At 40.8% G+C, this 23,894-nt stretch overlaps 2 protein-coding genes across 3 annotated transcripts; both read right to left on the bottom strand.

The window, feature by feature from the left end:
- Positions 1 to 1,628: 1,628 nt before the first annotated feature.
- On the bottom strand, positions 1,629 to 4,068 carry LOC117936658 (gap junction delta-3 protein-like). The gene is made up of 2 exons (XM_034859953.1): positions 3,918 to 4,068; positions 1,629 to 3,590 (listed from the first exon to the last, which is right to left on the bottom strand). Exon 2 carries the CDS (start codon positions 3,392 to 3,394, stop codon positions 2,519 to 2,521), a length of 876 nt encoding a protein of 291 aa, XP_034715844.1. The 5' UTR covers positions 3,395 to 3,590; positions 3,918 to 4,068; the 3' UTR covers positions 1,629 to 2,518.
- A 716-nt stretch (positions 4,069 to 4,784) lies between these two features.
- top2a (DNA topoisomerase II alpha) lies at positions 4,785 to 19,572 on the bottom strand. 2 transcript variants are annotated; one of them, XM_034859919.1, is made up of 35 exons: positions 19,362 to 19,572; positions 18,518 to 18,664; positions 17,836 to 17,926; positions 17,663 to 17,726; positions 17,368 to 17,513; positions 16,866 to 16,963; positions 16,559 to 16,771; positions 15,918 to 16,091; positions 15,473 to 15,574; positions 14,285 to 14,422; positions 14,052 to 14,190; positions 13,799 to 13,956; positions 12,958 to 13,083; positions 12,711 to 12,821; positions 12,213 to 12,318; positions 11,970 to 12,079; positions 11,653 to 11,745; positions 11,453 to 11,567; positions 11,235 to 11,356; positions 10,464 to 10,612; positions 10,121 to 10,352; positions 9,883 to 10,017; positions 9,513 to 9,713; positions 9,158 to 9,353; positions 8,772 to 8,863; positions 8,519 to 8,668; positions 8,339 to 8,422; positions 7,857 to 8,066; positions 7,594 to 7,714; positions 6,615 to 6,788; positions 6,107 to 6,281; positions 5,958 to 6,013; positions 5,744 to 5,860; positions 5,265 to 5,482; positions 4,785 to 5,129 (listed from the first exon to the last, which is right to left on the bottom strand). In XM_034859919.1, the coding sequence occupies exons 1-35, from the start codon at positions 19,377 to 19,379 to the stop codon at positions 4,980 to 4,982; spliced, it is 4,731 nt and encodes a 1,576-aa protein (XP_034715810.1). In that variant the 5' UTR covers positions 19,380 to 19,572; the 3' UTR covers positions 4,785 to 4,979. The 2 variants fall into 2 exon arrangements, with proteins under 2 accessions (XP_034715810.1, XP_034715809.1); XM_034859918.1 differs by having other exon boundaries at positions 6,615 to 6,791; positions 19,362 to 19,379.
- Positions 19,573 to 23,894: the final 4,322 nt, after the last annotated feature.

Below are 23,894 nucleotides of genomic sequence, written 5' to 3'. Positions count from 1 at the left end.
AAGCTTCTTTGGAGAATGTGTAGAATACTTTGTGTTTAGATGAGTCACTTGGATCTGTGATTGCTTAAGTCTTCAAACAACAATCACATTTGCTTCATTTGAGAGGGCTGTCGCTGCAAATACAGCAGCGACCATTAAAAACAAAGAGTCATGTTATTGAGTTGGGATGATAATGTGGGCTACATGAATCAACAACGGCAGTGTCAGAAGTCTCAAGAAACTGGGACGTGAGGATGACGTCAGTGTAATAATGTGGCTGCAAATGAAGTCATCTTGCTGATGTGAACTTTTATAATTCAAGGAGTCCAGGTTTTCTGTTCCACTGCTGCCACCTACTGTTGACAAAAGGCACTTAAAGAAGGAGGCGAGGAAGAGTCTTTGCTTTTCTCGATTTTGATTGATGTTATCAACGCTTTTTCACCAAATATTCTTCCATAACATACTCAGTGAATTAATTAGTAGTGTTTAATGAGGATTTTCACCTGATTTTGTATTGTGTTTTTGTGTTTTGATGCAGGCATTATAATGGTTTCATCAGTAGCGGAAACATTTAAATATCTGAGATTAACATAAACCTGAAGACATGTCTTAAGATACTTTAAAATACTCTGCTTTAAATACTAATAAAACAAATTCTTGCTAATTCTTAAAGACGCAAGATGTGTCAGATAACTACTGGCTTCCAAATGTGTTTTGATGTCACAAACCCTGCTTGTACACACACGTCCTAAACTGAGATTTTTTGGTGGTCTCTTTGGTGGAAATTGTCCTCTTTTGGCAAATGGATGTGAAATCGGCCTATTAGTGTCCAACTCTGCACGAATGCCCAAGTGAAGCGACAATAGGCAAGACACATTTTTGAGTGAAGGGGACCTTTAATATTCATGTTCTTCAGGTTAAGCACATTAAAATGGAGTCGTGATCAACAATCTTCACTTAAAAATGGGAATATAAAATACAGCATTTGGTACATGCAGGATGAACAATGCAATGTATAGCTCCATGTTCAACAGCCTGCACAACAGTGAACAAAAACCACAAAAACAATGCCACTCAGCTTGTTTCTAAGATTCAGTCGGACCGATTGAAACTGTCTCAAACAAACAGAAACAGCGTTGGATACGAGTCATCCTGTGCTATGTGACATGCTTTGCACTCAACTGGCCTGTTTACAGTGCACTTTCAAAAATACGGTAAGCATAGGAATCTGTTGCAGAAGTGCCAGTCAGTTGCCAAAAATAATGAAAGGGTTAAACAATTATAACATTTTGGTAAAAAGTGGATCATCAGGATGAAACACCATTGGTCTCACAAAAGGTAAGAAAGAATGGTGCTTTGTTGGTCAATCAACAAAAGCTCATTTGTACACGAGGCGAATTCCATCGGGGCAGTTGAAATGGATGTCTTTGCATGTCCCTTCTGGACTGACATTACCGAAGTCTCTCGTTAGCATCCTTTATGCTACTTGTCGCAAAGTGACACCGTGCACTAACACCCCCAACCCCAAATCCTTCTTGTCTGTCATTGGCTGCGACGCTGGAAGACTGATATGTTTGGTGGTGCAGGTTGGCACACATTGTTTTTGTTGGTGTTTTTTTTTTTTAAAGTGTATCCTGTGGACAGGCAGCTAGCGGAGTGTGAGGAGATGTCTGCTATATGTGACTCAAAAAAATGTGACATCTCTTAGAGCACCTTAAAAGACATTGTTCAACGTATTGACACGTGGGAAATACTCTCATTTGCTTTCTTGCTTAGAGTTAGATGAGAACATTGATGCTGCTCGAAGGTCTTTCTATGTACATGAAGTCTGAAGATGCTATTAGCAACCGTTTAGCTTAGCTCAGCACAAAGACTGGAAACGGGTAGTCCGGAGAGATTCTGCTCACACGCGAGAAATATTCATAAAACCATGACATTGGTTTTTAGGTGTAGGTGGATTTTGGTCAGTCGAACAAAGCCAGGCTAGCGGTTTCCTCCTTTTTTTCTCCAGTATCTGTGCTAAGCTAGGCTAACTGGCTGCTGTCAATAGCTTACACTGACCGTACAAACACAAGTGGTCTTGAGCTTCTCTAACTCAGTAAGAAAGAAAGCAAAAGCATGCCAAGAACAAGTTCAAAGTCCAAATCCAGTAGAATAACACAAACTACTTTTCCCGTTAAGAAGGGTGTGCCACAGCGATGTACAATCGCTTCTCTTTTAAACAAAGGACCAATCAGTGTTAAACGAGTTCATCAAGTGTAATCCAGAGTTGTTTTCCGTCCTGAACTGTTTACGGTCTATAATGATTCATGAGAGCAAACAAGTCAACAATGCATCCGCCTTATCAGAGCCATCAGTCTCGTCTTTGATTGTTTCCTGATCTGATGACTGTCTCCAAGGCGTTTCCTTGTGATAGTACCATCATGAAATCTCCTTCCTCCTTCAGAAATACTTTTTTAGTATTATTGCATGCAGGAATTATTGTTCTAACATTTAGATTAAAAATAAGTGATTGCAGCATGTTTGAATCAAGGCCGTCTCACACCATGAATGTCCTTGTGCTTACATATTTGCCTCCCCTGTGCTTGTGGCCGATGCTGGGGACCTTCCTACTGGCGCTGCTCCTCAGTGATCCTCCCTTCAGTGATCCTACTTTCCGCCTCACGTTACTGGGCACGCTCTCTGCATCTGTCTTCCCTCGAGGTTTCCCCACTGCCTCCGGCTCCTCGAGGTTGTGGAGGTTCTGGCAGACGCAGGAAGGCTCCGGGGTGAAGGGCTGCTTCCTTGGGCAGAACCACTTCATGGAGCTGTAGAAAAGCTCTGCACAGCTGGAAACCGCTGATATCAACCCTACGACAAAGTAGAAGCAGAGGAAGACTGTTTTCTCTGCAGGGCGGGAGGTGAAGCAGTCCACTGTGTAGGGGCAAGGAAAGCGGCTACAGGGATACTGGGACTCCACCTTGAAGCCGTAGAGCAGCCACTGGCCCACTAGAAAGCCAATTTCTGCCAATATGCGGAAGGCCACATTGATGAGGTAAAGCCTCCTTAAATGGCTTTCTTCTCTGTAGTCCTGGCAGCTAAATTGGCTGGAATTGGAGCGGCTGTTCCTCTTCTTATGATGATGCATGACATACATAAAGAAAACCAGAGAGGGTGTAGCGATGAGGACGATGTGAAACACCCAGAATCTGTACTGGGAGATGGGGAAGGCCATGTCGTAGCACACCTGCTTGCAGCCCGGCTGGAGGGTGTTGCAGGCAAACTCCTCTTGCTCATCATCAAACAAGTCACTGGCTACAGTTCCTAGGATCAGTATCCGAAAGACAAGCATGAGTAAGAGCCAGAAACGACCAAGCATCGGCGAGTGGGCCTGTAAGCTATCAAAGAGTCCACTGAGGACGCCCCATTCACCCATGATTCCTGCGCTGTGTTGGGTAGGGTTTCCTGCAACCGCTTGTCTTGTCTCAGAGCAAATCTTGTCTCTGGTTTAAAAAAGAAAGCAAAATGTATCTTATCTTGAATTCATGACTCATAGTGAGACCAATCTTAGGTCAAAGGTTGGTCCAGGGTTTATGCACCTACAGTGGTGATAGGGGTTGCGTTCCAATGATCTGAAACCAAAAATAAAATGTGATTATACCACCTGCAATAACAGCAATATAAGCACCTCACTCAACCTAATAAACAACACTGGCCTACATATCTCCCTTTTTTCTTTAGGTTTTATCTAACACATGATCTTAAAGTGAAAACATTTGAACCCCCAGGGGGTTGCCATTAAAGTTGGGTATTCTCCACACATCCTAACTTCACTTTGAGAGCACAACAGGTCTGAATACAGCCTGGATCAGCTACAAGCTGCTACTTGTAGTACAGCAGCTGGATGAGCCACTTGAAAGTCTTTTAATTTCCCTAATGCAGAGATGTGTCAAACCTACCCTCTTCGATAATCCTTAAAAATCCTGTTTCGGCTCTCCTCGTTTGTGTTCTCCTATTCTGATAAAACCAAATATGAATAGAACTGTGTCCAAAGTGCTCATCTGCATACCAGTTTATATTCCTCTCACTCTCTCCAAGTGGCAAGGGATTGAGGTTTGCCGGGGCTTATAATTGAGAGGGCGGCAGTTTAGGAAATTCCGGCTACATCCTAATCTGCGTCCATTAAGGGTTCCAAACAGAAGTTATGTTTACACAAGAAAGGCAAACTCTTGAGCTTTTTAAAGAGCTTCCTAAATGGCAGGAAGTACCCCATACCAGCAGTTTCACGGTCTATTTTCAGACAAAATAGACATGACATGCAACCTGCACAGAACACCCTCTAATCAATCGGGAATGTACAATGCTTTTTTAAGGTAGCAGCATTGCAATCAAGTTGTTATGACCGATTCCTGGTGACTTGTTTATCAATGCTGTACTGGAAGAATATGTAAACTGTAAATGATCACAAACTCAACTTGTGTATAACTCATTCTTCAAAAGTTCATTTATATATACACCCTTTCAATGTAGAAATAAAATGTTACTTACCCTTTCCAAATTCCTAATGACCCGTTCTAAATTACATCTGACAGACAGATTTCACTCGACGTTAGCCTTAAAGCAAGTAACGAATCCAATCAATACAAACAAGTTAACTTTATTTTTCTAAATATAAAAATGAACAGCCATGGAAATATTTACAAGACAAACCAAACTGGATTACAAAAAACATTTCAAGTAAGTAAGACTAAAACTAAACATGCAAACAGGTATTTTTCAGTTTAGGCATTGGGAATACATTTACATTAAGCTTCTTTATTTTTTTCCTTCAGCTATTTGGATGAGAAACTTGTTTTTACTACCCCTTATCAGATGTTTGCAGAGGTTACACGTCTATTTAAGCCACAAGCGTATAAGAAATTGTTTGATAAAAACAAAGACAAATTTAATCACAAGGTGCGAACTATTTGTATAAATGAGTAACAAGTCTTTAATACAAGATCTAAAACTGACAGTAAAATCTAAAAGCCTTCATCTGAGTCAGAGTCAAGGTTGTAGGTTACAGGTTTCCGGGCACGTGAGGGTTTGTCCCGCGTTGCCACGGCTACGGGAGCCGCTGCCTCCTGGTCCGAAACCTGGAAGCTGTCATCCTCTTCCCACTTCTTGGTTTTCTGCAATAACAGAGAAAATATATTCAGATAGGAATATTGTTCAAAGTGACTTGCAATACCTAAATACATGTATATGGAGGGCGCTTTTAACCCCTCAAGACCTTTTTGATATCAGAGTCCTGTGTAGAAACTGACCTTGGTGGCATTTGTTTTGGACTTTAGCCGTGACATGAGGTTGCCCGAGCTGCTGTCCGAGTCGTCACTGGTGAGCGGTTTCCGTTTGAGAACGGGCTTCGTCTTTGCAACCGGAGCTTTGGCTTCTCCCTCCGAGTCACTGGAGTCAAATGAAGGGACCTTCTTGGCCTCAGGTTTGGATTTAGAAAGAGCATCCAGGATGGATGGCTGCTTCACATCTATGAGACGGTAACAGGGAGAAGACGACTTCCTCTTCACAAAAGGATACATTCCATTTTGTTCTTTTTTATCAAGCACTTTAAGTACCCAATCTACATGTGCTTACCAGATCAACTAGTGTTACAATTTAACTTGTGATTGGTACCGTTTGGTGAGAAATCGATGACAGATATATTATAACTTCTGAACTTTAAGCTGCTCTTTCATCTGTGGGACATGTAAACCACTCTGAGCTGGCCCTTTTCGGCACGTCCAAATACCTGCAGCCTTCTTCTTGGATGCAGCTGGTTTCTTAGCAGCAGCTTTCTTGGGTGCAGCCTCCTTGGTTTTGCGCTGAACTGGAGCCTTGGGGGCCGGCTCCTGATCATCCGACGCAGCTGCAAAGAACCACAAAGAGCAATTAAACTAAACCTCAGACCCTTGGCCCAACATTTCTTGAGCTCATCACACGGGTGGCTCTATGAAGATACTTACAGCTCGACTTGCTTTTAGCTGGTTTAACTGTTGATTTGCTCTTTGTCATTTTCTTCCTGCATAGGAATGACACAATTTGATTCGAGGTAAACTACTTTTGATGTGAAAGAAGCTTAATACAACAAGTTGTTTTGTCATTTCACACTCACATGGGTTCTGAAACTTTGGGGAGCGGGGCTGGAGAGTTGATGTCACTGTCTGACATCGGCTCTGGGGCAAAGCTGGTATCATCATCACTGATAACCGCTTTCCGTTTTGGAGCTTCCTTCTTCCCCCAATCATCAAACTCATTTTCACTGTCGGACATACTGTACTTCACCGCAGCTTGACAAATAAGCAACAGAACGGTTTCAGTTAGCAAACTGTGACTCAGGCTTAGTTGTACTAGTCAAGTCTTCCCAAAACAGCTGTTTAGAGTGGAATTGAGATAGGAGAGCTAATTAGCTTCAGGAAATGCATTACATTTGTGTTTTGATTTAAAATCCCAAACATTTGTAGAGAGATTAGATCTTGTCTCACTGTCTGGGTAATGTAGGATAGAACAGTGAGGAGCCAAGTATTCGCTATGTATAAGCAAACAGAGGCTTTTCATTTGGGGACGTTGGATGGGAAGCATTGTTAGCAATAATAGTGGTCAGGGTCATCCAGTAGAGTTACCCTTAGTTTTGCGTTCAACCAGCTTCCTGGGGACAACCACTTCCTCCGTCTCCATTTCCTCGTCGGACAGATTGTCAGTCTCTTTATCGGACTCCTCATCCGACCACGGATTCTTCTTGGGCTTCTTGGCAACAGGCTTGAACTGAAGAGTGCTCTGCCTGCCGGTCTTTGAAGCTGCTGCAGAGAAGTGTGTTTCTTAGTTATCTTTAATATGAATGCAATGCAGATTCATTACAGGAGATCATTTTTTTAATAGGAGATTGATAGGAGTCCCAGGAGATTAATTTCTTTAATATACAGTCAAGGTTTTGGTCATTCATGTTTTGAGTAATCGGATTTTCCAGCCCCCTAAACTATCCACCATGGGCTGTGCCCAATTCCCAATGTCCAGTCTGTTACTATTCTACAATATTATTCTACAATATCTATTCTTTGTAATAATAGTGGGGGTGTGGAGTAATTGTTACGGTGAAATTTAAGGCAGCTATAATAAACATAAGGTATGCAGCCTCATAGCTTATCTCCGAAATACATTTATCTAGCAGGTGGCAAGCTTGGCATCAAAAATCTAAATATTAGCTTTTATTATGCACAGAGGGTTGTGGAAGTGCTAATTATGTATTTCCAAACCATTTTGTTTGGGTCCGGAACTTCAGTAGTAATCAACAGCAAATATTCTAAGCTTTTTGTTTTGGGAGGGGATTCTCTTATAAGACAGAATTGTTGCTCCAATAGTTCCATAAAATGACAATTTCCCAAAGGTTTGGTGTGTTTTATACATGTTTGGTTGAAAGAGGTCCCACCAATGCACAAGATAAATGAATATCCCCATCCCAAAATTAAGTCCAACCTGACCTGCTTTTTAACAGAAAACCTTTAAGGCGCAAGCAGAGTGAACATCTCAAACTCTGCATGTACTCAAAATCAACTCAAGATGTTCAGTGGTAATGGTCAATGGAACATTATCAGCCATTCTCACCTTTTTCCTTTGCCTGGGTTTTAGTTTTCTTGCTCAGTCGTGCAACCAAGCCAATCTCCTCACTCGGCTCTGTGTTCTCTCCATCTTCTCCGAACTCCATCTTCATCACTACATCTTCACCCTAAAGTGACAGAAATGAGGTCAAGTTAAAAGTTACTTTCATTTGAAGAGTGTGCTGTACCAAACAAAAAGACGCAGATATTCCGACAGTTGGACTGACGCTGACTACTAGTGGAACAATTTTTCTTTTTGAAAAGACATACCTTGATTTTTCTTCCTTTCTTGCCTTCTCCTTTCTTAAGTTCAGCCTTCTTGTTAGCATCGGCTTTCATGGCGCTGGTAATGCGCGGGATAACGCGGCGTCCCTGCGGTGTGGGCAGAGTCTCCTGCTTCACCTTGATAATTTTGCCTTTTCCAGCCCCCTTTTTAGCGACAGGCATGGCCTCGTCCTGCTTTTCTTTTGCCTCAACAATCTGAGCACAAGAGGAAACAAGATCAGAAGATTATTCAGGAGGGGAAAGCTTGACAGTGAAAACTGATTAGAACCAGAGGTTTGAATCAGTGATCAACATGCTCATAAAAAGGATTGGTAACTTGACTGTCAATTAGCAAATTGTGTTGACGATTTTTGTTAAACTGTGGTGGACATACTGTAAATGACCATGTGAGACTGAGGAGGTGTGCTTGGATGAATGGAAATCAAAGCGCAAAGTATAAAAAGTATAGACAGAAAAAGAGCCAATACCTCCAGTTCCTCGCAGAAAGCAGCAAGGTCTTCCTTCCACAGGTCTGCTGGGGCTTTCTTCTTCAGGGTGTTCAGCTCTGTCAACTATAAAACAGCACTTGGGTCAGATAATAGCCCTAAAACTGTGTGAATTTTTAAATTTGAACCCCTCATATGATTGCAGCATAGCTGACATCACACCTTAGCATCCCTCTGTTTGCACAGCTCATCTTTCTTCTCTTTGGTCAAGTACCACATGGGCATGCTCAGCAGGTAGTTGTAGTCAGGCCCGCTGGTATCCTCCTTCTCCTCCGCTCCCTCCTCCTCTTCTTCTTCAATGATCTCCTCATTCTAAAGAGCATGAACACAAACAATGTCATTTGCTCTTTGGAGGCTGATTATCCAGCACTCCTGATTAATGTAGCTGAAAGCCACATGACTCAAAGTGTCCCACCTTCTCCTGAGCCTCTTTCCAAGCCTTGACTGGGTCAGAGTCGTAGCCCATCTCCTGCAGCATGCGAATCAGTTCCTTCTTTGGTTTATTCTCTACAAGTAGATGAACCATATTGATACTTTTGATCAGGGGAAATTTAAATACATTCTAGGTCCGCACAATTATGGGTAAAATGATAAATCGGGATTGCCATAATTACAATGGAAAATTTAAATAGCTTTTCATAGCATTTCATTTTGTGGCGGGACCTTGCACTATATAATAATTCACAATTATTGGACAGTAATGTAAATATAAAAACCATGTATCTTTCTTGTTTGTATGTCTTTCAAATTAAATTGCAACACTGTATGCTTTAAACAAAAAAAACGTCACAAGCTACTAACCAATGACTAAGGTGCCCTGGATTTTCTCCAGGATGAAGCGGGCCTGGTTGGTGAGTTTAGCCCCCTCTGCTCCCAGCATGCCAATCAACCAATCCTTTCTCAGCACGTAGTACTTCATCCTCAACTCAAAGAAGTCCTTGAGAATATCCTGCGCAGATTCATACTTTTTCAGGCTGCCCACATGGTCGAACAGAACCTAACAAAAAGGGAAAATAAGATGGTTTGGAACAGGCTGAGCCATTTGTCAATGCTTGTGATTTTACATTAAAAAAATAAAGTAAATAAAGTACAAGACTTGATCCACCCTGATTCGCCAAAACATACAATACGTGTGTATATGCATGGCAGCATTTACCATAGAGTTGCAGGTGAGGCTGTTCTGAAGTTTGAAGACTTTGTGGAGGCCAGCCGCCTCCGCCTCATTTAGCTTCTCTGGTGCCATCTTGACCACAAAGCGCACAGTGGAGTCAGTGTGGTATTCCTTGTAGTCTGTGATCAGAGGAGGAACCTTCTCTGTGCCATTCATCATTGGCTCCAGCACGTTCTCCTTGTAGGACTAGACCACACAGAATAATGTGAAATAGCATGTACAGGTAACTAAAATGGTCACCAAAGTACTTTAAATAAGTAATCGAATTTGGGCCTATGGTGAAAACGGCATTACGCACAGGATGGAACATTCTGAACAAATAGTCAACAGGAAGGACAAAGCTTTAGTGACTAACCTGTGTCCAGGTTTTGACAGGCAATTCAGAGATCTCAATGGTGGTGGAGTCAATGATGGCCACCTCTCCACTTATGATGTACTGGTTGTCCATCACCTTCTCAATTGTGCCTTTGAAGCCTTTGTAGCTTGGAAGCTTTGGGGAAAAAAAATTAAAATAAAGGCACTCTCATCATCTGATTTGTACAGCAGAAGACTAGAAATTAATCTCAGAAAGCATTAGCCATTCTGGTCCTCACCATTGGCAGAGGCTCATCGCCATTGAGCATACGGTGTATGTTGCTGATGATCTCTCGTATGTCGAAGTTGGGGATCTTGCTGGACCAGCCTGTGCCAATACCTTCGGAGCCGTTCACCAATACAGTGGGGAGAATGGGCATGTACCACTCTGGCTCTACACGCTGGTTGTCGTCATAATTGTACTTGAGCAGGTTGGCATCCACCGCTGGGAAAACAAGACGGGCCAGAGAGCTGGAAGGACAGAAAGTTCAGTTAAATCATGAAATTAACTCACACAATCTCAAATGTGTGCAGAAGGCCTTTAGCTTCAGATTATTCGTAGATTGTAAGGAGGCTCTCGACCTGAGCATGGTGAAGATGTATCGAGGGCTGGCAGAGTCTTTGCCACCATTCAATCTGGTTCCAAACTGACCCAGTGGCTGCAACAGGTTCAAGTTGTTGCTTCCCACAAAGTTCTGGGCCAAACCAGTAATGGTCATCATCAAAGAGACCTGAAAAATGAACAGTTCCAGAGATTTAATCTTAATATTATCACAAATGCTAAACATAGCTAGCAGTGCTCACCAAAATAGAGTCGTAGAATATTAATTTGCTATGAGAGGTTATTTTGTACTTATTGTACTCCAAACTAACAATATTTGATTAACTCAAACCTTTATTAATCTGGTCAGATTTCAATCAATCAATTAATCAAAACCTTTATTTGTCCCCAAGGGGCGATTCATTTGCTGCAGTAGCAAGAAATTGACACACGGTACATGACAACAAAGACAACAACATCATTTAAAATACAGTATCTACCAAATAGAGAAAATAAATAAATGAATGCCACAACATTAAAAGTTTAAACCCCAGTGTACCATATGTGCCGACGTTACCTAGTCCTCCCAGAGATTTGGCAGAAGACAGGATGATAGTATTACATTTCAAATCATTGTACAAGTTTAAGGCAAACATATGAAAGAAACAGCCAAATATCAAAACAACAGGCTGCTTAAGACACTGAAAAGTCAGAGAAGGCTTCTCAGAAAGTTTACCAAAAAAAAAAAAAAAAAATTCTACATGGTAAACCCATGCAGAAAATCAACTCATTAAAGTGTAATGTCATCTTACTTCTCCGTGGTGGTAGGCAGACATCTCAGCCACCGAGCCAGCCAACTGGGCCACCTTCACCTCTCGCTTGTCATTCCTCTTGAAGCAACAGAACATCACCTTCCTCTGGCCTGGTTTCAGACCTGACATAAACACAAATTCAGACACACATCAAACCACTCTCATAACAAACAGGGTTTCTTTAAAATTACAAATGTGCTCATCATCATATCTCGCACCGTCCACTAGGCAGGGGATTGATCTCTCGTTGTCAGAGTTGGAAAAAAGTACCAGCTCCTTGTTGACAAAGTCGTTATAGGAGAGGGACTTGGTGGCCTGACCGTATAGGTAATCCTGTGAAGAGACGGTAAAAGATAAAGTAAAACTAATCATAAAACAATAATAAAGCATGCAACGTTCACCAATTGATGGCAGTTACCTCAGGCAGGTTGTGAGCCCTGCGCTGGCGCCTGTCGACCATGAAGTTGGTTAGCCATTCTTTCCGCTCTTCCACTTTCTTCTTGCTAAAGGCCTGGGCATTAAAAAAAAGAAGAAGAAAAATAATCAGTTATTAACACTTTGACTGCTAATTATAACCTAGCCAGGAAGTTTGAGATAACTTCTAGTGCATGCTGCAATAGGTTTACAAATGCACTGCAGGGTGTCTCAACAATTACATTTAACGTGATCCTCCCCAATGCGTACTAAACATTTAATCAGCTGTTGAATGATCCAAACAGACGAGTAACATCTTACAAGGGTGATAGCTTCATCGTCTTCAGGTCCAGAGTACTTGAATGGGATACGGTGTCTCTGCATATCAGAAAAGTACTCCTTGGCTTCCTGCGATGTGCTGGTCCCCAAACCTGGATGGAAAAAGGCCACAACATTTTAGAAAGAGCTATTATAATGCCACAAGACTATCCATGACATTGACCAGGTATGAAGGGTTGCTTACTTGTATTTTCTTAACTACCATACACGGGTTTCGTAACAAACCTTTGTAGTATTTTATTTTCCAAGATTTGAGGTTGGACTGGCTGTCCTTCCATTGGTTGAATTCCGGGATACTGTAGAAAGACAGTGCGGTTTTCTTCTGAGATACCTAAAAAAAAAAGAGAGAAATAACAGTAATCTGCATTTACTCTCATCTTCTTACCTAGGATTAAACAGCCTTACATGGTTGGCAACAAAATGCTAAAATAAAGATAGGATATGACCACTATCAAAAGGGAGTCATGAATTTTTTTATTGACGGTAAAGCTGTAAAAGCAAGTGTTCTGTGTTTTTAACACCAGATGGCAGTGTTGTGGCAAATTCAGGAAGACTACTTAAAGTTTTACCTCCATCAGGGCTAGAAATCACCTTAGTTTCAGGTAACATGCTATATCCTCAACATCATTTCACTATTTCCCATAAAAAAAAAAATCAAATAAAAACAGCAACAGCCCAAGCATCCAGTGGTTTCTGTGTGAGACTTTTGGGGAGATTATGTACCTTGATGATGGGGGTGATGAACTCTTCCAGGAAGTTGTGGCGCAGCAACGACGGCCAGTTATGGTGGATGAAGTTGATTACAAGGCCCTTAATGTGGGAGCCATCTTGATCCTGTCACAAACACAGGAATACAGCCGAGTCTAGTCATATAAACGTAATGGGTAAAGCTAAAGATTTATACAATTTCAACGTTTACACATAGAGGTCTGAGATGGTAATAGAGATCAAATGAAAACTTCTGGCACACCTGATCTGTCATGATCATGATCTTGCCGTAACGCAGAGTCTTGAGGGATTCTGGGTCGCTGTAGTTCTTCTTGTACTGGAGGCCAATGATCTTAATGATGCTGTTGATTTCAGAGTTCTCCATGATCTGATGAGGAAGACCAACATGTTTTTTACTCTCAGCGGTTTGCTGAACTACATCAAAGACAGATTATGCACAATATGGTTTTCTCTGATTGAACCTACTGTTATGTATTCTAAAGGGCTTTTCAGACAGGGAGAGACACTTCGCCTGCATAGTCGCGTGGATCTGCTAGGTCTACTACGCTCCTTGGGTGGAGGACAACGCTCCACGATTAAACGCCAGGTAACGGCAGGAATGTGTGGTAACCATGGGGATTCTGTGCACCACTGTATCACTGCCATACAAATGACTGAGGTATCATACACGCCTAATTACAGATCAATGTACAACAGTGGCAATACTAGCATTTCCTTACCACGGCCTGTTATTGTTGATAGCTAAAGTTAGCTAAATTAACATAATTACGGACAACAAATGCAATCTTGTGCAAAGGCTCTGACAAGCAAAAGCCCCACTGTCTATGACCTGACAACTGTTCATAAAATAGGTTTTATATTTCAGTGAACTCAAACAGCAAGAATCAGTCTCTTGTTCATTTCTTCGCATGGCGCATAGCTTGTGTAGAGAAAAGTTCAACACACTTAAATTCGTGCAGCAGGCGGACGTGTGCTCATGCACGGAACAACACTGATTTCTCTATTTGATAATCTATCTATAAACATCTGCAAATCCATGCAGTTGCCATATAATGGCTGAAGGAAAATGCGGTTGGTCTAACCTGTTTGAGTGAGGCCTCCCGGACGTTGAGCATTTTTCCTCTGAGAGGGAAGACACCATAGCGGTCCCTGCCGACCACTCCCAGCCCAGACACAGCAAGCGTCTTGGCCGAGTCTCCCTCAGTAAGGATCAGTGTGCAGCCAATAGAGTTCTTCCCACCTGCCAGAGAAAATGGTTACTGCAGGATGATGGCAGCTCATTTGCTTCCTTGTGGGGTTAGACTGTACAAAAAAAAAAGTCGTGGTATACAATACCTGCATCGTTGGCATCGTCCAGTTTAGGCACCCCTTTGATTTTGGTGTATTTAACACTTGAGCATTTCTTGTTGAGCTGGGTTTGAGCCTTGAACTTCACCCAGTTCATGATACTTTCCACAATCCCACAGGATGTGGCCTATGGAGAACAGAAGATAAAGACAAATTTGTAAGGTCGGAATGATTACACTTCTCTGGGTGAGCGTGCAATTCAAGTGTTTCTTCATTGGCACCTGTTTAATGAACTTGGCACTCAGAGGACAAGTGGACCCAAAGCTCTTCTGCTGCAGTGTCATGTTCTCTTTGGTCTGAGAGTCAAAGGTGGGGTTCTCAACCAAGCAATTGACAAACAGCCAAAGGTGGTTCTTCACCTGGAGGGAGTGGGAATGGAGCATACTCAGTTATGCATTCTGCTAACAAAGAATATTTATAATATTATACTAGGGCTGCAACAACTGAATCAATAAAACTTGATTGGCAACTAATTTCATTATTGATGGGTTGTGTTACGTAACTATTATGTTTGAGTAAAACATTTATTTTTGCTTTGAGTGGAGGTAGAGGAAAGACCATGGGAGAGACCCGTAACATTGTTCTGAAACACACGGCAGAAGCAGAGAAATCAGTACGCCCTAAATCACCAAGGTGTGGGAGAGTTTCACACGAAATAAATCAAAAAAAGTTTGTTAATTGCAAGATATGCAAAAGCAACATGGCATGGCACGAGAGCACCACGATGATGATTCAGCACCTAAAACTGAAACATGAGTCCTAATGAGGAAGAAGGGAGTTGAACAGCAGTGTAAGTCACCACAGATATATTTGCTGTCATATGTATCTATGGGTAAGTCACTACAGAATCTTACTTTTGAACGTTTTACGCTTTGAAGTGTGGAACGTAACATCTCTCCAGTAGCTCTTCTGGTGCTGGTGTTTACACGTCAGCGTTATTGTTAGCTTGTTAATAACAGCAGTAAGTCAGGGGCACATCGTTTGCAAGACTAAAGAGATTTCCATTCACTCGTCTTTTTTTGTCCCGTTAATTTTTTCAATCTGTTGTCATGTATATATTCTGTGCTTTATAACTTAAACAAAAATATACATCTCTTTGTGCACAATTAAAAGCAGATCTAAAGCATATATGTGCATGTTTTTTTTTGTGTTAGTCCATTATTATTATTATTATTATTATTATTATTATTATAACAGCTCAGGGATGTTCAATGAGCTACCTGTTTGTGCACAGTTTGGGAATACTGGGTTGGAAAGTAAAGCTTTCGTTTTGTTTTTTTATCCGATTCATCAGAAAAATAAATCAGTAGATAATTGATTATATAATTAATAGATACTTGCAGCCCTATATTTTAGTCAGTTCTGATTATTTTATACTTGGATCTTAGTTCACAGTACAATGACTATACCTGGAAAGGCTTGATGGCCACCCCAGCTTTATTCTTCTTCTTCACCACGTCAATGAGCTTTGCAACCACCTGGTCAGCCACATAGTCGACATGCCTCCCTCCCTGAGGTTCAGAGGACAAACACAAAATGTTGTCCATTTACAGAATAAAAGGACATAAGTCTTAATCATAGTGACACAGAGTGGCTGGGAGAGCAGCCAAACATATACTCAGCTGCCAAAAAACATGGTCTACTTGTTCAGTCAGCCTTAAAATGCACAAAAGTTGCAGTCCGATGTAACAGGGCTGAGGAATTAAGATACGTTGATATTGGCACTCAGTATTCCAACAGATTACTTAAGAAATGTAATTATTGGTATGACATTGAGGTCATAACCCAACCACACTGTCACATATAGTGTACAAGAAATTTACTATAAAAGGTAATCTAATACACGGACATTACCTTGGTCGTGGCAATACTGTTGACAAAGCTGACTTGCTGGAAACCTTTCTCACTCATGGTGAGGCAGACCTCCCAGCGCTGGTTGACGATCTCGTGGACCACAGTGAGGGCCCCGCCAAGCTCGTCCACCTTGTCCTTCAAATACATGTCCACGTAGCTACGGAAACCTGTGAGCTGGAGTACATGAGTGGCCTTAGTTTTGATCACAAGATTTACCCTTACAGGCTTATGCGATGATCAGTAAAATCATAAAACAGTTAAAACTCAATAGACAATTCCAAATGAAAATGATTGGTATTGTTATTCCTGTTTGTACCATTAACAACCCTCACTCATCATGCATCAAAGCTAGTAAAAGTTTAAGATGAGAAATGCCATAATATGTCAAAGTCTAAACGCCAAGAAAAGAAGTGGTTACATTTTCAAAACGTTTTCTCAGCTGGAAATAAGCCGCAAACTTAAAAAACCTGCTTCAAAATTTGGAGTTAAGTTTTTTGACAAATGACAAAGTTATTTTTAATCTAATTATTGATATTTGAGAGGAAAAATAAAAGCCACATCTACTTTAGTAAAAGATAGCTGATATGTAGGTGGCTGACAAAAGGCATCAGGCAGAAAAGTGAAACAGCATGGTAACTTACTGGCAGCTTCTTGCCATTGAAGAACACGCGGACACCTTTGGAGGATCCGGCGATGTCGTAGGCCCTCCTGGTCATCAGAGCCACTGTGTCTTTGTCCAAGATGCTCATTTTAAACTTGGCGAGATCTGGCCTAAAGGTGATGCAAGTGTATTCCTCTCCTTCAAAGGGTTTGAGGTTATAATCCCCTGCTCTGCCCATGTTGTCGTACCAAGTCTGTAAGAAAACATGAACATATGTTGTAATTACATTGTTCTCTTACAAGTTACAATGATTACAAAAGAACAATGTTTCTCAGCCTCTTTCCTACCTGCTTAAATATCTTCTTTGACTCTTTACAGGCAGTCTCTACCGTGAACTTTGTGCTAAAGATGTTGCAAAGCTTAGCACCATATCCATTACGTCCACCTAAAGAACAAGTTTTGGTGTGAACAAAGACGTGGGTTAGGATACTAGCAAATTAACGGTCTACTGATTAAACACAAAAAAACAGCTTTAAATTACGACAACCTGGGTCTTATGCTCATAGTTTGCCAATCCACCAATATGATAAAATATTTGCTCCCCAATAGTTTAAGTATCACATTTAACCATGGGTTTGTGATCATGGCTGACTGACCTTGTTAGACCCTATTGTAAAGTTGCATCTAACATTGTCTTCACATGTAAAAAGCTCTGCAATTTCATTGGTACAACAATTTTTTATAAACAAAAGCCAAATGGCCAAAACTAAAAACAATCAATAAAACCCAGGTTGTTAAAACATTGCATTTACATATAAATGCACTTTAAAATTCCACATTCAGTCTTACCAGTGACTTTCTTCTCGTCATCGTCATAGTTACTGGAGGTGAGTAGCTGTCCAAAGATGAGAGCGGGCACATAGACCTTTTCCACCTTGTGCTCCACCACAGGAATACCCTTACCATTATTCCACACACTGATGGTGTTGTTTTCTCTAAAAATAAAAGAGACACACATTTCCTAATGTGCTTCTGTTGCACCAAAGAAAGCTGAATATAAGCTGGGGCTATTGTACAAACTACAAGCAAAAGGGACACTGAGGTGGGATTATACAATATTTTATTATATACCAATATTACTCACATATCAATGCTGATCTTGATGCAGGTCATGCCGTTATCCCTCTGCTTATTGTCAGCTGCATTTACTGTAGAAAGAATTTAAATTTTTTTTTTTAAATACTTCAGTATAGAAGGTCAGCCCAACATTTTGTCAAATAGACAAACCATCTAGAATTATGAGAAATATTTACTCACCAAGGATCTCATCAAAAATCTTGTAAAGCCCTGGCACAAACGTCACATCACGGCAGTTCAGTCCATCATCCTCATCATACACCCACATTTGCTAAGGAAAGAAGTCAAAAGGTGACTACTCAACATCCTGCAACTCCGCAGTGAGAGCAAAATTCTTCAGCAAATATCTCAAATAGTCCACTCTCAACTCAGATCTACGGAGATTTACCCAATGTCTTAAATCAGTGATATTCAACAGGGGGTCCTCAGAGTCACTGCAGGGGACCTCAAGATTATTGTCAAAAAGGTTCTTTCATGAATTCCAATGTATTCATAAGATATTAGCAAACGTAAATCATCACCGATGATTGGCTTAATGGCCTACTAAGCTAGACATCTACAAATACAGTAAATCTTAAGATTATTGTGCCACATGTATGTTAAACATTAAAAGATGATTTACAAAATATGCCAACAATTATACACAATATAAGCTTATGGTCGCCCTACACGTTAATGTAGGTCCAGTTTAGTATGCAACTTAATTTTTTACAATATATGTAGTAGGGGGGCCCTGCTCCGTCTCTCTTTTAAGGGGTCCTTGGCTTAAAAAACAAGGAAGACCCCTGTCTTAAATAAATAATAGGTGTATTAGAGAAGCCATCGATTTCAAAGACCCAGTCAGTCCTGTGTAACCTCTTACTTGGGTGACAGGCTCTACAGAGCCGATGTAGGAGTCTGGTCGGAGCAAAATGTGCTCCAACTGCGTCTTCTTCTGATAGATCCTCTCCACTGACATCCGCTTCGGATCTTTCTTCGTCCTTTCCACCGGCTTGTTTTCAAAGACGGGCTGAAGCAAATCACACATGGTTATCTTTTATGTGAATTCATCTTTTTATTTATTTTCACTTCATCTTGCATAACGGAGCAGGGATTCTACTTGTGTTTCAAGTAACCTCTATACAATGATCAATAACATCTTTAACAGCTCTGCATTTTTGTAATTACTTGACTTTTAATGTAGACAAAACCTTTAGACAGTTTGGTGAACACAAAAACGCATGTCTACTGAAAAACGTAAAATGAGTGCTGTCTTCAAAACATCTTATTGGCGTTGTTGGGATTTGATTACAATGTGGAGGACATTTTTTGAGGCATGCTGTGAGAAAAGTTACGTTAACGTTATTACTTCCATTGCATAGACACGGATGCAACGTAACGTTCTCGTCAACATTCACGTTAGCTAATTAAGCTATGTACTGGCCTAACTGAAGCTAACATTACATCAAATTTTACGTCATGCCGTGTGTCTAGGAGGGGGGTTACTGGGGTACATTAAACATTGTTCTTTTATTGACCAGTGAATAAATGACAACTATGTTAAAGTTGTGCTATACATTGTTAACTAGCTAATTTTAACCGTTGCTAACAAGTCTCACTGTACGTTAACGTTGACTAGCTGATGGCTAGCCAGCTAGTTTTACAGTAGCTAACGTTAAACTAGCTAACGTTAGCAGTGACTACGTTTTGAATTTAATCAAAATTACCTTCAGTGGTTCAGCCATTTTCCTTATATTTACTGGTAAACCTTTGGTCTCGCAATAACTTTTGACTCCGTTTATAACTAACGTTTGTTAAACAACTCCCACCGAACTAAAGTCCTAAAACTAGCTAACTAACAACTTCTGTCTAGCTGCACTAAAACGTTTCGTCGCTGAATGAATCAAGAACACAGTTTGAAAATTTGAACCAGTGATGAGATACATCCCGCCAGCTTCATTGACCAATCACACGAAAGGCCTTATGACGTTTCCTTCCAATAAGAAAGCAGAGTCCTTTTCTTTTTGACCCCCAAACAAACAACCAATCACCGACGCCGAAAAAGGCATGAGCCCGCCCACATTGTTTCTCATGGCCAATCGGCTTCCCAAGATAAAAAAAATAGAATAGAATCGTGCTTGAAAATGAATTTGCGGAACATGTGTATGACTGATAGACCATTAATATTAGTAATAACATACAGTCTATGATATCACCCTATGACACCTGTCCATTCAAGAAAAAAATAATCAAGATGCACCATTTCCCACTATTAGTGAGCCTACACATGCATGTTTAGTTACCTGAACAGCAGTTTAAATCACCTATTACATCATAAGAGTGATCAGTGTGTATATGAGCAGTTTTATTCTATTGTTTTTGGCCATACTGCAGCACACAAAATTAAAAATCATGAGATTAGAGTGCTGACTTTGAGCTTTAAAGGTGTTTGGAGATTGGGGGAGTAGTGTCAGAGCCAGTAACATTTTATACATGTTATAAAAGATTTACACCTGCAGGACTAAACCACACTCTTTCTTGTGTGTGAGAAGCAGCTGTCACCTGCTGTATTTTGGCTGTACCTCTGGTGCTGATGAAAACTAGCCTTTTCAGAGGTGTTAAATTATGTGATCCAGGTGCATAGCTTCAAGATGAGATTTGAATAAGATGCGTACAGATGTTGAATATTGCAGCTTCTCTTAGCTCCGTGAATCCTGATTGCCATTATGGAGTTGTGAAAATCACAGTTTCTCTGATCTCAATAAATCCTGAAGGATTATACAGCGAGCATTTCAGGCTTCAGAGAATGTGGTGCAGCTGTGGGTGGTGATGGCGCAGTGGATATGACACACGCCTTTGGTGTGGGAGATCTGAGCTCAATTCCCACTGCGGTACATCAACCAATGTGTACCTGAACAAGACACTTAACCCATAGTTGCCCCAGAGGTGTAATAATTGTAAGTCGCTTTGAATAAAAAAAGCGTCAGCTAAAATGGCGTGTAATGTAATTGGATATTGATGGAACTGCCATTAAACTTGAAAGTCAGCACTATAGCCCTTTGCATATTGCTTCATTGACTTGCACTGTATGTCCTGTACGTATAGTGTGTAGCCACATATCCTAAAAATCTAAATTCAGTGGAAAAACAGATTGTTTTTGTCAGAGGTTCAGAGGAACTAATTTAGTATATTATCCAATACATACTTTTATTAAAAAGCTTCTCAAGCTTTTGACCATATTCTTGATGAAAAAAATTCCAGTTACACCTTGTCAAACTATTGACTTAAATTTAATTCTGTCCCATAATAAAAATGTCTAAATTAACTGGTTATCAACGGCCTGTCTGTATTGATGGCATATCACACAAGCTACAGTATGGCACTTTTAAAGCTGTACTATATTCTTTGAAGCCTAAAATGCTCGCTGTATAATCCTGCAGGATTTATAGAGATCAGAGAAACTGTAATTTTCACAGTTCCATAATGGCAATCAGGATTCATGGAGCTAAGAGAAGCTGAAATATTCAACATTTACGCACATCCCATTATATTCAAATCTCGCCTTGAAGCTGTACACCTGCATCACATAATTTAACACCTCTCTGTAGAGTCTAGTTTTCATCAGCACCAGAGGTACAGACAAAGTACAGCAGGTGACAGCTGCTTCTCACACACAAGCATATACATGTACAATAGAAGGAACTAGTGGTCCCCAAAATGGATCCCTTTGATTAATCAAGATGTGCGTACAAACATATACTCATACCAGTTAGGACAGAAACAGTGAGATCTGTCATAGAAATACTGGCTGACTGGGTCGCCCTGGATGGTTTGGACAATCACCACAACAAGCTCAGCCCCCAGCTGAAGCACGCACATTGATTAGTATTGCTTAATAATACCATTGTACAAACGGTCACTGTCTTTTTCAATGTAAAAATGTAGAAAATGTAGTGTTTTCTGTCAGTGCAGCATTCCTGTTCACCTAAAGTGTTCTGTTTCAATTTTGCTTCATTTGTCAATGTTCATTCCCACCATTACTCTTTCTCTCTCTCTCTCTCTCTCTCTCTCTCTCTCTCTCTCTTTCATTGACTCCAATCTCTCTGTGTGTCTCACACACACATACACACTGTACATGATAGCTGCCTAAGAGCTATTTAGTAATTTAACAAGCTTGTCTCCCCCAGAAGTGTGCTGTTGCAGTTTCACGATAGCCCTAAACTGATGCATTTCACAGCGAGTATCATCATGCAGAGCTTTCCGTTGTATTAGTTTATGTGAAGTGATACAGTGGAGGATTTAAGAGAGCATTACAGGGAAAAGACGTTGCTAACAGTGAATGAAAACGGAGTAGCCTGATTTATCTAACAGTTCGATCACACTTATGTGTCTTCCTCTGCTAAGTTGCCCACTCATCTGGCCTTGGCATGATGATAATAATAGGGCTGAAGAGCTGTTAGTCCAGCGGATGTAGTGGAGTGTATGTACACAAATACACCCACAGCTGCACACATGAATGGAGACGCGAACACACATTGCAAGTTGATTTTGTACTCGCAATGTTCAGCCGGAAAGAATGATTGATCTCCTTTAAAAAATATAAAGTATGTGGCAGCCACAGCCCTCTTCCTTTTTTCCCTAATGTGCAACACAAGGGATTGCACAGGCAGCTTCAAAATAGAATGTATGTATGTTTTTTTATGTTCCCTGCATCTGTTTTTTATTGTCCGTAAAGCGTCCTTGAGTGTTAGAAAGGCGCTGTTAAATAAAATGTATTATTATTATTATTTTTGTATCCTTATGTACCCTAGAAAATAGGCTACACATTGAATAAGATATAACATTGATGTTAATTTGTGAGTTTTAGAGGTGCTGGTATACCATTGGACAGACCGGGCTAGCTGTTTCCACTTGCTTTCAGTCTGTATGCTAAGCTAAGCTAAATGTCTCCTGCTTGTAGCTTTATATTAAATGGGATTAACTGATGTGAGTGGTAGCAATCTTCTTTCTCTTGGCAAGAGAGCAGAGCAGAGTTGGGTGGACTGGACTTTATGGTGATTTTCTTTACTCTAGACTTTACTCTCCTGGTATATATTTCCTCTAGGTTGACCAGTGTTCACCAGTAAATCAACATCTATCTTCAGAGTGCATTATTGTAAGGTCATTTAAAATAATACAGATATATATATATATTTTGTTTGCACCTATAACATTACTATTCAAACCTTGTAGCACTCTCAAACACAGACGGTATCATATCTAGTACTGGTGGGCAGTCTGAAACAGGGAATGCTAAGTACTTGGCATCCAAAAATAGTCGCCCATCTGAAGTTGCTGAGAGATGTTAGCAAAGTAGATGGACACCCGCGCTCTTAGTACCACCTGCTTTCCTGTTTATTTATTGATGGCCCTGTTTTCTAAGGCCTCATACAGCTTGACTGTTGGGGAAGAAAGAAGCTTGATGTGTCAGATCTGTTGATAGATATCTAAAGGGGATGTTAGATGCAGCTTGATGCCCTGTGTCATACAAGAATAGAGCTGCTTTACCGATATTAGGGTGACAGGTAAACAACTGCTGCTTCCAGCTGAGCACTTGACAGGTATGTCAGAGCCAGAAGAAGGGTTGTAAAAAAATATGTCAGTTGGTAGTCTACATTGAGAAGGATGCTTTCGGGGCCCGTGGTGGATGAGATGGTAAAGAAATATGGTTCTGCCTGTGTAGAATGCCCATCGTATTGGTCAACAAAGTTTGGGTTTCCACAAAATGGTTCATTTCAAGCGACAAAAATGGGAAATTATTATCAGTATTGTTGGCTGAAACCAATATTGAAGTGACCTGAGTAACTTGGTACCTTTTAGGTTGTTTTTGTTTAACAATTTGTGAGATTAGGGCTGTGGCCATTCTGGGAGCATTTCTGAACAGGAAACAAACATGTTTCTGAGAATGTCTCCAACTCGACTGTGACATAGATTTCATGGTGAAACCTACATGGTAAAACCTACAAGAAACAGTAGGAACTAAGCCTTCTAGCGACGACTATATTGTAGTCTATAGAGAAGTACTTCCACTCTTGGTCATGGGTAACCAGAGTACAAAGTCCCATGATCATGCGAGGCCCTTGGTGGATGAGAGGGTAAAGAAATGGGGTTCTGCCTGCATAGAATACCGTAATTTTAAGCTAAGCTACCGTATTGGTCAACAAAGTTTGGGTTTCCACAAAATGGTTCAATGAGTATGGGAAAACTAACAGGTCCGCCCC

This window comes from Etheostoma cragini, chromosome 21 (assembly GCF_013103735.1).
Source record: "Etheostoma cragini isolate CJK2018 chromosome 21, CSU_Ecrag_1.0, whole genome shotgun sequence".
Taxonomy (NCBI): domain Eukaryota; kingdom Metazoa; phylum Chordata; class Actinopteri; order Perciformes; family Percidae; genus Etheostoma; species Etheostoma cragini.
This window is presented reverse-complemented; position numbering and strand designations above follow the sequence as displayed.

Coding starts and splice junctions, on each gene's coding strand:
- top2a (XM_034859918.1), bottom strand. Junction 12,822..12,957: donor TCATGATCATGACAGATCAG/GTGTGCCAGAAG, acceptor TGTTTGTGACAG/GATCAAGATGGCTCCCACAT. Junction 9,714..9,882: donor CTGTCAAAACCTGGACACAG/GTTAGTCACTAA, acceptor TGTGTGGTCTAG/TCCTACAAGGAGAACGTGCT.
- LOC117936658 (XM_034859953.1), bottom strand. CDS start 3,394: ATGGGTGAATGGGGCGTCCTCAGTGGACTCTTTGATAGCTTACAGGCC.